This window comes from Eschrichtius robustus, chromosome 15 (genome assembly GCF_028021215.1).
Source record: "Eschrichtius robustus isolate mEscRob2 chromosome 15, mEscRob2.pri, whole genome shotgun sequence".
Lineage (NCBI taxonomy): Eukaryota > Metazoa > Chordata > Mammalia > Artiodactyla > Eschrichtiidae > Eschrichtius > Eschrichtius robustus.
In genome coordinates this window covers 93,177,304-93,194,553 of record NC_090838.1, presented here as the reverse complement: position 1 = coordinate 93,194,553, position 17,250 = coordinate 93,177,304, and the positions used below count along the sequence as shown (strand labels likewise).

The window sequence follows — 17,250 nt, the reverse complement described above, 5'->3', positions numbered from 1 at the left end:
CTGTGCTCCGCGACAAGAGAGGCCGCGACAGTGAGAGGCCCGCGCACCGCGATGAAGAGTGGCCCCCACTCGCCGCAACTAGAGAAAGCCCTCGCACAGAAATGAAGACCCAACACACCCAAAAATAAATAAATTAATAAATTTATAAAAAAAAAGAAAGATAAAGAGAAAAATCTTAAAAGAAACCAGAGAAAACAGGGGGCCAGCTAAGAATGTTGGCTAACTGCTCATCAGGAACAGCGCAAGGCAAGAGACAACAGAATCACATCAATAAAGTAATAAAAGTCGAAAAAGGGGGGAGGGAATCTATATTCAGTGAAAATATGCTTACAAATCGAAGAAGAATTTTAAATTTTCATATTAAAAAAAGTTGAATTTGTCTCCAGCAGATCTGTACCCAGCTCTTCTTCAAAAAGGCATATTAGAATGCAAATAAATTGACATTAGTATAGGCATAAACTCTAACCTGATCTAATTTTAATATCATTTAATTAAAAAGAAAGTTCGTAAACTCCATTCATTATTAGTTATAAAGTACTCCTGACTTATTTCACGACTACCATGACATAGGAGGGCATCTCCATAACACCTGAGTGACTGCTGATACATAACACAGAACTGTAGGAAAGAAAGAACTATCTGTTTTATTCTTGAACAAACTTACCTCTTTGTTTTGGAAAAATCTCTTCAGGATGCTGTAAAATAAATTAAAAATGCATCAGGTAATTGCTGTAACATATAAACCTAAGTGACATTTGTAAAAATATTAATGAAGATAACTACCTTCATTACTGGCCGGGCTCGCTTCTCAAACAAACCACTGGGAAAAAGGTAAGCAATCGCTCTCTGAAAATACACACAAAGGTTAATTAACAGTCGTTATAACAACAAGTTCACGTTATGACTAATAGTAACTGAGTGCTTAGTAACCATGTGCCAGATATCGAACCAAGAGTTTCACATACATTATCACACCTTGTAATCTTCTAAATGGGATAATCAAATTACCACATATACGTTCCCCAAAAGAAAGAAATTTGTAACTGCTAAACTAGTTATTAACAATTTTCAAGTGTCCGCTTCAAACACGAGTGTGCTAGCACAAATAACCCTTCTCTCTCCTTCTTAACGGAAACTGGAGGAGCCCCTGTGCGAGTGCTGGGCGAGGGCCCAGATCAGCCTCCCAGCCCCAGGTGGCAGGCGGATGTCCTCATACACAAGACTGGAAAGGGCAGGCCCTACATCCCACCCACCGTGAGACCGGGGTGTTTTCAGAAGCTCTTTGAACGTTTCCTAGAACGTGGGAGAGGGTTTTAAACTACATGTTTCCAAACATGTTCTCTTCAGTGTCTGTGTTGCAAGGGGGACGCTCTTGACATTCTGAATGTGATGCTCCCCTGTAGGCAACTCCCCCTATACGGTGGGTCATTTACCATCCCTGGCCCTTTCCCCAACGTCCGTGCCAGGAACAACCCCAGTGCTTGTGACAAATCTCACCCCCACACGTGTCCAAAGGCCCTTCACCTCCTGGGAGCAGGACTGCCCCCTACTTGCGTAAGCCCCTACAGCCTCCTCCTACACCCACCCACCCACCATCCCACCCACAATTAAAAGGAAGAACAAACACAGAGGCCATGCGTTTTCATCTCTGTGGGACGCTGGCAGGCGCAAAGTCAGTGGCCTTGGACCCCAGCCCCTCTCTGAACTCTAAATGACCCAGCAGCTCCTGCAGACCCATTGCTGCTCTTTTAGGGCCTGTTCTCTCCACGCAGCCAATGTGCTGGACCAGGTTCTGCTCCTGGAAGTAAGGGCCTATAATTTGGGGGTATATTCAATTATATTAGGGAGCCCAGCTGTGTCTCTGGGTCAGGCATCATTCCTTCAGCCTTTTGGCAATAAAATTGACACTAAAAAACAAAAACAACAACAACAACAAACTTGGCTCACACATCAGAATGCTAACTTTGTGAACTTTTTTTTTTCTTTTTGAAAAACCAGGGACTCCTCTCCCTTCCTTCTCTGAAGAAGAAAAGGTGGACTTTTTATTTAATAAGTGATGTTGAGACAACGGATTGCCATTTGAAAAAAGATAAAACTTGATCCAAACCTCACACCATACACCAGAGTAACTCCAAATGAGTCAGAGAGCCAAACTTGGAAAATGAAACCAAACAAGTACCAGAAGACAACATGTATGAATTCCTTTACAACCTAGACATGGGAAAGTCCTTCTTAACTACCACCCAAAATTCAGAAGGAAAGGAAAAAAAAAATTGACCAGTTAAACTACAGAAAAAAAAAAAGAAAAATATGGCTCAAATATATTCAGAATAAAAAAGGAGCAATTAAAACTATTGAGATAACACTTTTCATCTAACAGGACTAACAAAAATTCGAAAGCTTCACAGCATACTGCTGGCAAGGTTACAGAAACACCCTGATGCCTGCTGGTGGGAGTGTCCAACCTCCAGGGTTGGCAGTTTGCTAACATCTAACAAGACTACATATACATTTCCCGCAGCAATTCCACTTCTACAAATTTACCCTGAAGATACACCCCCACGAATATAAAACAACACAACATAGGCTGTTAATTGATTTATAAGAACACAATACTAGAAACAACCAAATTATCATACACAAGAGGTTAGTTGAATAAATGAAGGTACATCTATGCCATCAAGTACTCTATAGCCGTAACAGAAGACTGAGAAAAGCAAGATGCAAAAGAAATATACTTAGAATGTGGCCACTGGTGTAAGAAAGAGAAACAGAAGTAAGAAAATACATACTGGAGTAGGAAAAAAACATACATAGGTTTCTTTTTGCAAACATAAACACAGTCTTTTTTAAGGCAGTTTTCTGATATGTTATTCAGAAATATCTATATTAGAATAATAAAAAATTGCAGAATTTAAATATTTCGCTAAGTGAAGTTAAGTCAACCAGAAAACCACTGGAGGAAGGTGGTGAAGGAAATACCTGACTCTGCTAGCGTTAACCTCCCTGTCAACTGTTAGGTTCTAGGATTCCTGGTGTGTGTGTGGCACTTACCAGGCACCAGAGAACATATACCACCAGGAAATGGCCTATACCCTCTCAAGCATCTTAAAATTGGAGGAAAATTGGCATTCACATCTGAATTGTGGTTTGGCCCACTTGGACCAAGTTTATCAACCATGATGGATTAACAGAAATGTCACAATTATCTGAAATAAGTACTTTTTCACTTCTGAACAATCTACATGAAAAACTATTATTTACACTAAGAAACACCCAGGCGCAGTGGTTAAGAATCCGCCTGCCAGTGCAGGGGACACGGGTTCGATCCCTGGTCCAGGAAGAGCCCACATGCCGCGGAGCAACTAAGCCCGAGAGCCACAACTACTGAGCCCGTGTGCCACAACTACTGAAGCCTTCATGCCTAGAGCCCGTGCTCCACAACAAGAGAAGCCACCGCAATGAGAAGCCCGCACACCACAACGAAGAGTAGCCCCCGCCCACCGCAACTAGAGAAAGCCCGTGCACAGCAATGAAGACCCAATGCAGCCAAAAATAAATAATTAATTAGGGCTTCCCTGGTGGCGCAGTGGTTGAGAATCTGCCTGCTGATGCAGGGGACACGGGTTCGAGCCCTGGTCTGGGAAGATCCCACATGCCGTGGAGCAACTGGGCCCGTGAGCCACAACCACTGAGCCTGCGCGTCTGGAGCCTGTGCTCCGCAACAAGAGAGGCCGTGATAGTGAAGAGGCCCACGCACCGCGATGAAGAGTGGCCCCGGCTCGCCGCAACTAGAGAAAGCCCTCGCACAGAAACGAAGACCCAACACAGCCAAGAATAAATAAATAAATAAATAAAATTTAAAAAAAAATTAATTTTAAAAAATAATAAACTAAGAAACACCCAACCTTTCACAAAAACTAAAACCAAAAATACATGTATCAGTTGGGACTCAATTAATGATTCTTCAAGAAGCTTTAAAACAGTATTACTAGCCTAACATTTTTATTTGTTTCAGGCTTAGCATTTGTTTCAAGAGACCTATTCTCAGTTGAGGAACCAGACTTTAGATGTGGCCTGTAGGTAAACACACTGGTATTCAAACATCATCAATATCCACGAACATATACCTGAAATAGACACTAAACCTTGCCTTACTCTGATTTAAGGTTGTTGCTGCCTTAATCTTTCAGTTTTACATTCACTCAGAAGAAAATCTGAGCCACAGGAATAGAAAACAAAGGGCATTTTCCTACAGTAAGCTCTAGCTTAATATTTCCTATATTAAGTTCTGGAATTTGTATGGAATTCAACTTGGCGAAGTTCTCAGGTGTTTTAAAGTAATGTCACATTTGAAAACATTGTTAGACATATGTATGGCTTAGGTTCAATGGTTGGTTGTCACAAAAACAAAAAAACATAACACAAAAAACCTTGCTTCTCCCAGGGAGGAAAAAAAAAGTGGAGTACACATTTAGTGACAAGTATAGAACCCTTTAGAAATTTATTAGACTACGGCGTGGTTTACCTGAATCCAAAACAAAAAAAGTACTGATTAAAATAAAAGAATGTAAACTAAAGAAAAAAATTAATCCAAGTAAGTCACAGAATAAACTAATTCTCATTTGTAAACATGTTGTTTACATCTTTGGATTTTCACTAGAATACTGGTAATTCAAGTGTTCCCTAAAATGAAGGCAAAGTATTTAACTATATTCTTAGGCTTATGTCAAAGTATAAAAGGACTGCAAACTCAATCCAGGAGAAGGAAGGACTGGGTCAGGAATGCAATCTCTATTAATTAGGTATCCCAGCTGGGCAGTGGGTTTGCAGCTGTTAACTTGATCAATGACTTACCTAAATGTCATCTCTACTGATTCGCTTATAAATTACCAGCAAGTGAGACTAATGTACAGGTGCTAATTTATTTAAACTGTTCTCTACAGTTCTACACAGCTTTATAAACTGCATCTGGCACCTAATGTTAGCTGTCAGTTGTACTTAGACATGCCTGTCCTAACGACTCTGTTCATTAGAAGTGAGCACAAATTATGAAATATTGTGAAAAATGATACATCAAATGGAATGGGCACAGCAAATCAATTAGAGAAACTTCACACGGCATATTCACACCTTGGAGAACAAAACATTCAGGTTTCGGAAGGAGGTCTATAATACCAATTAAAAAGTAATTGGTAGACGTCAGCAGTATTATATATCAATTTGCTGGCTTTTTTCCTGAAATTCTAGAGTAACGCAGAACTTTTAATTCCTAAATAAAGACATTAGTAAATGCAAGTGCAATTCTGTATCCATAATATTTAATATAACCGAAATGTCTCCAACTTAAAATTTATAAGCTTAATTCAAAAAGGAAAATGCAAATATCAGCGGTCCTCAACCTTTCTGTGTTTACAGCACGATTCTGAGAAAAAGAGTTTTGATGGTACACGTGAAAGGACGAAAAGGGTGAACGACACTACACAGACGTGTCTACTCTGGCACGGCGGGTGTGTGACGATGTCTGTGGAATTCCAGGGCCCTGACCACTGGCCAGCCTTGAGCCTTGAGCCTTGGGTCAAGAGCTGAGGAAAACATCTCTGCCCACCTCTGTCACATACTATGGGGCTACTTCTTACAGTTCCCACACACACAGACTCTTCTTTTGACCAAACTGTAACCGCTTTACACTGAATTACAAGCCCCATCCAGCTCGATGTTCACCGGACAGACTCCGTGCAGTAACACACACTGTCTCAGACAAGAATACTTTTCACACACTGATCAACATCTGGCCATCACCTGGGGAAGATTTATGGCACAGGAGTTGAGAAACATGGCATTAAGACCTATTTTCAAAATATTCAGCATGCATCTGAGTACTTTCAGCAAGACACCAAACACACATACACTACACGGCTTGCCAGAGGGACCTGTCTGTCCTCCCATCAGATCTTCTGGGGGTTACCACAGCACCAGTGATTCACAGGGAAAGCGCAGCAGGCAGTTCCTTTCTTTTCAATGTAACTTAAGAAATTAGGCAAAAATTAAACTATTTTGAAATGGAGAAAATCTATACCTGATTTCTTTTTAGTTAATTTGCTATTTCACCAACTAAAAAGGATATTTTTCATATAAATTTAATGCCATGATTGAGCATTAAACATTTTGCAAAAAAAAATTTCTAGCAGATACACAACGCTGTAGCTTTAATAATAAAAAATACTTCTAAATAATGTACCTTTAAATATCAGCAGTGACAAGCAGAATTATTTTTATTCATAAACTTTACCTGTCATATTACTTTTTCTTTCACTAATCCACATCAGTACTCTTTTTTAAAGGCTTATTAAATTAAGGGAGCACCAGCATAAAAGATTACCTAGGTGTAATTTTCACACATAAGTTGTATACACTTCACTCAGTGAGGCCAGAGGCCAGATTTCTATTCAAGCTCAACCTTCTGGAATAAAGTTGTAAACCTAGAAATCAATGCAAAAGGCCTATGAAGAGCGGAAGTGGCTACTACAAACTCATGATTTCCTCATGCTGAGTCCAGTGGCTCCTAGTTTTCACCCACACGCCTAACAACCTTAGCTGCGCCAGAAGGCCAGAAGGCCAGCAGGCAAGGGGAGCGGCAAGAGGCCAAGACAGACACCTTGATAGGAAAGGAGCCAGGCCACTCAGTACAGGGACAAACGCACACTGCGGGGCACCGCAGTTTAACAACCACTCTAAACAGGAACATCCTGAGGCTCTCAAAGGTTAAATTATACTCTCTAAATTCTACTAAGTAAGGCTGGGGAGACCGCAATTTATTTTAGAAAATGTTACCAAAAAATTTAATCTTTGAAAGTGTGGAAAAAACAGACTTGGACACAGAAACACCGTGTACAGCTTTGATTTCCTCAACAATAAATACCTACTCTGTAGGCTTTTATGAAGATTAAACATGCGAATGTATATCAGGCTCCCAGACAGCATCTTGCACATACATACGAGGTTTTCAGTAAGTGGTGGTATTTTTCTTTTCAAATAACAATTAAAAATAAGTTTCTCTCATCTAGGAAATTCCCTTTTGTAGAGTATCTAATTTCCTGATCATATTATTAAGAGACAAATTACAATACCTAGTTTTAATTTATATATTAAAAGTCAATATATTATAAAAAGCATTCACGATATCTAAATATATAACAGCAACCATAATGTTCTTCTGAAGATTATCTGGAAGCTTAAAATATTTTCCTGATTTTGGATATCAATTATTTATTTTTGTCTTTAGAAATAACCAAGCATTTTGTCAGTATGGAAATGTTAAATAGGACTTAGCTATACTGTCTCTCTTTCAGGTTATATACACAGCCAAAACTGTTACAAAAATAATAGTTTCAAATACATAAATGAAAACAGCAACTATAAAATGATAAATTCCCATATATTTTCAGTGCTTTGGTAACAGTTGGCTGTCATTGCCCTCTTTTGCTTTTACATCTACTCAGAAGTCAAAGAAGGTCCCCTTAATTTAATAAAATGCCAGAAGAGTTAATTGACATAAAATGTGAGACTGAGTGAAGCACATCAATCATTTGTAGGAAAGTCGAGCACAGCAGAACCAAGTCGCCCACGTCAAGGAAAAGGGATCACACTTCCACACGGGCTTTCAGACATGAGCGAGGTGAGACAACACACCACCCTACAGTACAATGCAAACTCTGGCTGAAGTGGCTGATAAATCAATGTTCCCAAGAGGACTGCAGATTCTCCTCCCCAACATTCTGTCTCCAATTGCTGTCTCCAATTTTAGCAATTGGTTTAGCATTCTGTCTCATGGAAGACTTGTATGACCAAGGCAATTAGAAAACTAGTGACTGATTCAAGTCATGGTAGATTTTATTTATTACAATAAAATCTGCCATAAGAACAATAACATAACGCATTAATCTCACACTCCTTAGTTATATTCTGAGGTAGGCGAGCAGCTATTATTATTTTAGAGATGAGGAAACCTAGTGACTGTGCTGTGACTTGTCAGACATCACGACGCGAGCTAGTGACACTGCAAGGACTCTGCTAATGCCAGGTTCTGCATCTTTCTAGGATGTCACTTCAACTACAACAAATTTATCTTTTAAAAGAAGATTAATTTAACCACAAAGTTCTACGTGTTCTGCATCTATATTCCTTACAGGAAATGCAGCTTCATTTTAAAACATTTTACATATTTTGAAGAAGTGATTGGATTTTTTTCATAACAATTCATGATTTCATTACTTTACTGGCTAAATCCAAGGAAGATTTTTATTATGTTCCATTAGCACAATGACACAAAATAACATCAACTTACTTTCACTACACACACACACACACACACACACACACACAGAGTTTTACAGAAAAGCTGTCACCTCTCACATTTACTGTGTGATGTTAAATACATCTTCTCTGGAAAACATTTCAATATTTTAAGAAGCAGAACTAAAAATATTGTTTCTAACTGACTGAATGACAGAATCTTTTAGATTTCTCTAAATAATACAAAAAGGATCCTTTAGATGAAGACACCAATGTCTGCCTGTTTTAAACCCCTTAACGAAAAAAATTTTTAAGTATTTTAATATACGAAAAAAACTGTTTTAGATCTTCAATATTTTTGCCTAAATGCATTTCACAGATGACTGCAGCAATCATTATTTTAGCAATTGGTTAGTAGCAAGGAAAAACCAGTTTCTAAAATTCATAAAATAACAAATGGTTTAATCTGAATACAATGGCACTTAATTTACCTACGTGAAAATTATACAGCAAACCTAGACTTTTAACTAGGTAATTGAATTAAATTATAGGTCATGTCTACTCTGTAAAAATTAAATCCTCATGAAAATAGTTTTAACATCTCAAACTAGCATTCTGATTAAACAGCCAAACAATGAACTCACACCATTCTAAACAACATAATTCATATGTAATACTTACGTTGTGAAAATGTTCATCCCTTCAGATAGATTTACAAAACTACTGAATGATTCTGTTTCTCTCAGTGAGCTAAATATATTCCATGTACACCTAAAAAGGTAGTAAAGAGATGCTCAAAAATGCCTTAGTGGTAAAGTCAGTTAGGCAGTGGGATCCTCTTGCTGAGAACAGTTACTCAGGAACACACAGGTCACAAGGAGAGAGGGGAGGACCATTTTTAAAAGCAGACAGTAATTATCAAAAATCAAAAGCAGAAATACACACACAAATCCCAGGCCCAGAGGCCTTCACTGATGAATTCAACCAAACATTTAAAGAAGAATTAATACCAGTTCTTCATGAACAATTCCAAAAATAAAAGAGAACTTCCCAACTCATTCTGTGAGACCAGTATTACCCTGATATCAAAATCACAGATTATTACAAGAAAAGAAAAATACAGATAAGTATCAATTAGATGCAAAAATCCTCAGCAAAACACTAGCAAACCAATTCCAGAAACACATAAAAAAGATGACCCACCCAGACAAAGTGGGATTTATTCCAGGAACACAAGGTTGGTTTAACATCTAAGTCAATTACTGCAAAAAATAATAAATAAATAACCCACATCCTTTAAAATATAGTTAAAATCTCTGATTCTTGTGAGTCTTAACTGACATCTAACACTTTGTTTAAAAGGGTTGGCTGTTAAGAAGTAATGTTTCATTGAATAATGTTAAAAAAACAAACAAAAATCTTCATTTGCTTCCATGATTCCCAGGGCAAATTACAGGTAAAACAAGTTTGTCCTTTATGATTGACTTCGTGATCTGCTATGTCATAAACTTTTTTTGGGTTTGTATTTGTCTCTTTAGTCCTAAGAACAACATGGAGATAGTCATCCCTATTTTAATTTAGTAAATAAAGACACAAAAAAAAGATAAAGAAGATAGATAAAGAAAATGAAAAAAAAATCAAGTAATGTGATATACCACACCAATAAAAGATACCATCTCAGTAAAAGCAAAAAAAAAAAAAGTTGACAAAATCCAAAACCCCTTTATGATAATAATGCTCAGCAAACTAGGTATGGAAAGGAATCTCCAGTACCTGATAAAGAGCATCTATAAAAACCCATAGCTAACATCATTCCCGATGGTGCAAGACTGAAGGCTTTTCCCTAAGATCAGGAACAAGGTGAGAATGTCCACTCACTATTTCTATTCAGCTTTGCTGGAGGTCCTAGCCAGGGCAATTAGGCAAGAAAAAGAAATAAGAGGCATTCAGATTGGAAAGAAAGAACTAAAACTATTTCTATTTGTCAGTGGCAACATTTTATATGTAGAAAATCCTAAGAAATCCACCAAAAAACTACAAAACAATTCTATTTACAATAGAATAACTTTAAAAAGCAATTAATGCTCAGAAGTAAACTTAAAAGAAATGCCAAACAAACTCTGAAAACTGGAAAACATCACAATAAGAAATTAAAGAAGATCTAAATAAACAGAAAGACATCCCATGATCACAGATCAGAAGACTTAAGATGGCAATACTCCCAAAATTGATCTAGAGATTCAACATAATCCCTACCAAAATCCTAGCTGGCTCGCTGAAGAAACTGACAAGCTCATTCTAAAATTCATATGGAAATTCAAAGGGCAGAGAATAGACAAAATGACCTCGAAAAAGAAGAACAAAGTGAGAGTCCTAGCACTAGGTGGAACAGGAACAGAATTTTAACCCTACTCTCAAATCACTTAGAACATGCCTTCACTTTGCAAATTCAAATATATAGTTAGGCTGATAAAAACTCTGGACTTGTGTTTACTTATGGGATTTTTCCTATAAACTTACCATTTGTTTTATCATTTTGTAAGAAAGCTGAGTTTAAAACTACACAACAGGATAAATGTTTCTAAATCCTGTGTATAAACATTCATAGTGGCTCCTGTGACCTGGAATCAAGGAAAAGTATCCATTTCTGGTTAAAATCTAAACCTCACTATACTTTATAATGCTTCAAATACAGAGTAGCATCTCTCTGAAACCACAGTTCCAACTTGCAAAATAGTAGAGTGGCATTTTTCCTTATTCTGACAGTCTGACAGCTTTCGGTATTTAAAACTCTACAACAATTACTTTTCCAACAGAGTAACTGTACTTACATCAATATCCTCTTGGGTAAAAGTTTCTGGATCTTCTCCCATCATGTTGGCTAAGTGTCTCTTTCCTATGTTGAATTCTTCAATCTGCTTTTTAATAAAATCCACTGTGTAAGTTTCACGTCTTAAGGCTGTAACATTTTTCCTTGTTGTTACAACTGTGGTATGTCTTAACCTTAATATCTAGCAGAAAATACAAGCGGAAAGAAAAGATTTTAAATTAAACAATGATCTTACAGGCCACTGTCTCTAAATAAAACAAGACATTCAAACAACTCTCTTTTTATTACGGTACTCAATTGGCAGGAGTCTGGAGACAAGGTAAAGGCTTGTTAAGACAACTGTTCCCTGCTAGAAAGCTTGCTTTTAAAAGCTTCTGTTTACAAAGTAGTTGAAACTACTGGCATTTCAACACATTAAAAATAATAATAATAAAAATAACTGTGAGTGATATGCTACCTCCGTGTCTGCTACAAACATCCACATTTGATACCGACTGGTCAAGGTCGGCTGCTGTGATATTTGACGCACAACGAATGAAGAGTAAAACGCCACTCCCTTAAAAAGAGGCAAGTGTACATGCAGACAGAAACTAGCAAACAGGAGACACGGACCTAGTGACTTGCTTCTAAAGAACAGAATACCACTAACATGGTAGAACGTCACTTCTTAGATTAGGTCACAAAAAGACTGTCTTCCCCCTTTTTCATCCTCTCTTGACCAACCTGAGGGAAGCAAGATGTGGTGAGCTGCCCTCCAGAGCTCCACAGGGCAAGAACTGAGGGGGGCCCCAGCCAAGAGCCAGCCCAATAGCCGTCAAGGATGTGAATCCTGCTGACACCCACACTGAGTGTGCAGGCAGCGGACTTCCACCCCCGGCCCCGAGATGACCGTAGCCACCGCCAACACCTGGGCCGCTGCCTTATGGGAGACCCTGAGCAAAAGGCCCAGTGTAACCGTGCCTGGAATCCTGACCCACAGAAACCGTGAGATAAATATCTGTTGTTGTAAGCTGCTAAATTTGAGGGTAATTTGTTATTCAGCACTAAATAACTCATCATTCAGCACCCCAATTACATCAAGAAAGCATGGTACAAGAGAGTGCACTTACCCAGTTTCATAAGCAAGGACAGGTGGGAACAATGGGCGTAGCTATTATCAAGCTTTTTTTAAGTAAGAACTTTTTAAACTACATAAGGAAAATGCAAATTTTAATATCCCAGTATTTTCCATAATTAAAGCAACGAGGGACACACTAAATCTACCCTTAAAAGGACAGGATGAGATCTCAAAGGGTGTTATGCTACCAAAGGGGTTTTCTTTTCCACTGCTAATAAACTGCGATTTCTAAAAGTCAAAAATTATCTGGGGGAAAACATAACTTATTTATAGAGCTGTATAGTATCTGATACAAACCCCAGTCAATTTTTAAATTTGCTTTTCAAAGAGTTTTTAGCAATTGCCAGTAGTTTATTAAGACCCTACTGTAAAACCAATTGGATGCTGTGATAAATATAGAACATTATAATCTCCAGGAGCCCACAAGATGAGAGATGAAAAGAACAGATCCTTAAGACAGACAGCAATGTTTTTACAATAAAAGCAAAATATACAAGGGCTAAGGCATCAAATGTTATCCATCATCCTTCTCTGGCAGACAGTGCAATTCGACAAAGGCATATTGGCTCAGTAAAAACTGAACGTTTAAGCACTAAGAAAGTGCTTAGTAGAAAATAAAGAGGACATATTGATGTTTGTAGTAATAGTTTTCAAAACAGAAATTGGTCTACTGCTTTTTCTCACTATGAAAGTCATAAATATTACAGAAAGTAAATTGGTATCCTACATAAAATTATATTGACAGGCGTTAAGAATTCATGGGTAACCTTTGTATCACACCATGACTGTCAAACTGTTTATAATAAAGCCAAAACTACTTTCATTTGCGACAGTTAAAAAAAAAAAAATTCAAGTATCCTCACATAGCCAAACACTTTCTAATCCTGTCCCACCGCTCTCTCACCAATTATTAAACCAATTATAATTGCTATAACCAATTATTTGTTGTTGCCAGAATCCACTGACTCTGTACACCTCTGTCCCTAGTGGTCCTATTACATCTTCCTAGAACAGAATACCTCTCTTTTCCCACGTAACTCCTAACTGACTCTCCCATCACCTCCTCTGAGAAGTTGCCCACCACCCTACCCATCACAACTCATTTGTATTAGGCACTGCGCTTCTGTGCTTTTCTGTATTTACCTTTGCAAATCTCACAGTACACTGTGTGTAGATCCTTGATATTCACGGGTTTAAAACCAGAAAAATTTGGCCATTCCCAAGTAATATTCCCTCCTCCACCCCAAATTTGGGACACTCAGATATCTGCACTTGTACTGAGGCATTAACATGAAACGTGTATGCCACAATTCTGGTATGCAGGAGAAAACCTGCTGGAGAGCTTCCCAACTGAGTAGCCAGGAGCCACAGCTTAAAAGAACTTGTTTCTTTTTCCTTTTGCATCAGTGTCTCTCAAACATTTTTGACTGTGACCCACAGTAATAGCTACTGCTTATATCACTCCCTAGGACACACACACACATATATACATAAACAAAAGGCAAAATACCCTGTGTAAGATGCACTTTGATTATTATAATTATTCTATTCTCTTCACTCCCTTCTTTAACCTCTTATGAGATTTCATAACTAATGGGTTATGACCCAAACTAAACAAAAAACAGGTGTACTGTTTCAGCAACTCATAAAGTGATTAAAAACTTTGTTGTTTTACGAAACATGGCCCCTAAAAGAAATATAATGATTAATATTGGAGACGAAAGTGAAGAAATGCTAATATTTAAGACAGATAAGCTCTGTGCCAGGAAAAATGCTTTATAAATGTCTTTAGCCATATAGAAGGAACCATTAAGGGTTTGATGGGGTCAGTTAAGTCTTTCAGTTGTATCTGAGCTGTACTGCATGTGCTAACACATGTGCTGTGGAGGTATTCAGGAATTTGGGGATTCAGCACCTCAGGACCATCCCCTGAGAGTGCTAAGGGTGGATACCGTCTAGTAATTGCTTGACTTCAATGATTTGTTTACTTCGCAGTGCCTGGCTCAAGTGAAGTGCTCAGGAAACATCTGCCATATGGGTGAAAAAAAAGAAAAGCTTTATTTATTTCAGGAGTGGTCAGGGAGGTGAAATTAAAGTAACAAAGAGAAATCATTTTTCACCCACCTTACTGAAAAAAATAATAATACCTAATGCAGGTGGAAAGAAGGGCACACTTTTACATCAACGATGAACTGTGAATTGCTACAGCCTTTCTGGAGAACTATGTGGAAACATCTATTAGATGTCTACTGAGAAGTACACATCCTTTGCAGCAATCACCTCACAACTGGAACTCTCTCCTACAGAAATAAAAGCATCATATGGAAGATATTTGATGTAGTAAGAATTACACCAGGATATTTACTTAACACTTTATTAGTGGGAAGAAAAAGGAAACAAAGCAAATGCCCATCAACTGTTAAATTAACTTTGATACATTCATACCACAGAATATTATGCAGCAGTTACACACGTTAATAGGTGACTTGGAGAGATTTCTGCTATACATGTAAGTTAAAGAAGCAAAAAGTAGAACAGGATCCATTTTCTGAAAGTATGCATATGCATGCATGTCTATGCTTAAAAGAACATCGAGAAAGACACAGAAGGATACATATGTTCAAAGGTTTGGGAGTTCCAGGGATGGAGCAGAAGTTAACAACTCTCTGTCACCTCCCCCACTTTGTGTCAACAATAAGAACACTCTGTATGCCACAGTCCCTTTTATAGGAAATTATGCGTATACAGAAAGGATACACTCAAAAGAGGTGCATGAAAAAAGTAAAAACTTCCAACCTCTTTTCCAGCTAAAAAATAATAAAAACAAATGTTTGATGGATGAATGGATGGATGGATTGGTTGATCTGAGTTAAAACATAAAAGAAAAAAGATTTTTTAAAAAGATGGCACTCCTTTTTCAACAGTTTTTGATCACAGTACTTGACTTCTTTACAGTATTTGGTACTGTCAATCACTCTCCCTCCTTGGAACATTCTCCTGTTTTCTATGCCTCCACGCTGCCTGGGTTTTCCCCTACTTCTTTGGCAGGTCATTCTCAATCTCTCGGGTGGCTCTTCTTCCTCTGCTGTTTGTCCTTCAGGGTCCCGGTCCCTCTGCTTATTCCTCATTCACTACAACCTCCCCTAGATGATCTAATTCATTTCCAAGACCTCAATTACCATCTACAAGGTAACAGAGAACTTGTAAATCAGCTTTCTTCCTTAACTTGCTTATCTATGGGTTTACGGGAAATCTCCACTTGGACATCCCCAATATAACTATTTAATAAACACAATTATATCCAAAACTAAGCTCGTTTCCATCCCTCTCAAATCTCGTTCCTCCTACTCAGATCCCATGTCAGTAAATCGCATCATCGTCCAATCAGCTGTGAAGCTAGAATCCTGGCTTCCCACTGCCCTCAGGATTAAATTTAATTCAGAAGTTGTGATTTCCATCTCTCAGAGACAAAGTACCGGGAAAATTAAGAAAACGGAAACTGCACAGATGCAAGACACTTTCAAACTGTCACTCTCTGTCCTCTCCACTGTGCGACTTTCTGCATTAAGTCTTCGGGTCCCTGCAGGGGTCCAGTTCTCATCCACCTCCGCCCTCCGGACCGCGGGGCTCGCGGGCAGGGCGGGACCCATCACCCACCCGGGCGGCGGGTCAAGGCAGGGGTCGCTCTAGTTCCGTCTCAGATAACGTCCCCCTCACTGCACCCTGAGAAAACCAGCAACAGCTTCCAGGGTGGGCACCAGAAGGCAATCCCACTCCTCTCTCTACCTCAGACCGCCGCTGAGCACCTAAGACCCCAGGGGCCCCGTGTGAGGGCGCGGAGACGCCAGGGGACCGCGACGGCGCCGGCTCCACACCCGCGTGCTCCAGGGACCAGCACTCCCACCTCTCTCAGGCCTTACCTGGCACCCGGGACTTCTCTGCAGCTTAGCAGCCGCGGCTTTCCAGAGGCCCTGTCCCCGAGCAAAGCTAACCCTACCCCCAAGAAAGAGCCGGTACGAAGCAGCTGCGCCGCAGGACACACAGAGAGCCGCCATGTTGACTGCGGGAAGCACGGGCAGTAGGACGAAAAGGCGGGGCTTGCGGACTGCGCAGGCGCTGATGGGCTCCGGGTCCTCGAGGCTGCCGGGAAGGGGCGCTGGAGCAGGGGGCGTGTCCCGCGGCCAGAGGCGGCTCGTCGCTGATTGGGGGCGGGAGCCCGCGGGGCGTGTCCGACCCCGGCCCGGGGTCGACTTTGACCGTGCGAAGGGTAGTGGGTCCGCATCCTGGCCTTGCGCATCTTCTGCGCGTCTTGTAGTCGGTTGCTCCCCGAGTCTCCTTGGAACGACTGCCACGTGGCTGTCTCGCCAGCCCTTCCGCCCCACGTCCAGCCTGCCCTAGCGCCGGCTCCCCTGCGCAGTCCTGTCTTCACGCTCCGTCATCACCCAGCTCTTCTCTCCGCTAGGTAGGACCGAGCTCCGTGCCTCTGCTCCCAGCAGACCCCTTCCTGGCCTGGGTTTTACCTCCTCCTCCCTTCCCACGTGGATCGGGGTCCAGTGTCTCCACCCTCCTCCGGAAACTGGTTGTTTCCTAAGTGTATGAAGCGCAGGCTAACCCTTAAACCTGCGAGGACAGACACTTGTCTTTGCTTGTCACCCCCTTACTGTTACTACTAAGCCTCCCTGGAAACTCAGTCAGAACTAAATAAATGGGTATGAATATAGATGAGCATGGCTTGCCTTCTGGGGCTTTTTTACTGTTTGCTCCAGACGGTAACTCCCAGGGCGCTTTCTACGAAATACATATTACAGGATGTAGTAAGCCGCTCTTAAAGGGTTTCCAAACAATTAGATTCGAAGGATCAGTAAAATTAATACGCAAATACACACATGCATATGGAAAATCTGAGGTCAAGTTGTCAAGCAAATAAATGTCATCTACTATCATCACTATTTCGTAAAACACAGAACATTTTAATGTTAAGAAGGTAGAAGTGACATAATCTGGGAAT

General features: G+C 39.9%; 1 protein-coding gene across 1 annotated transcript in view; it reads right to left on the bottom strand.

Annotated features, from left to right (window-relative positions):
• Positions 1-16,318, bottom strand: part of MRPS9 (mitochondrial ribosomal protein S9) — a 46,133-nt gene extending 29,815 nt beyond the window's left edge. Inside the window, exons 1-4 of the mRNA XM_068565122.1 lie at positions 16,163-16,318; positions 11,127-11,306; positions 784-846; positions 665-695 (exon numbers count right to left, since the gene is read on the bottom strand). Coding sequence (XP_068421223.1) covers positions 665-695; positions 784-846; positions 11,127-11,306; positions 16,163-16,297 — 409 coding nt within the window. The 5' untranslated portion in view covers positions 16,298-16,318. The remainder of the gene's footprint in view (positions 1-664; positions 696-783; positions 847-11,126; positions 11,307-16,162) is intronic.
• Between the last annotated feature and the right edge of the window lie 932 nt (positions 16,319-17,250).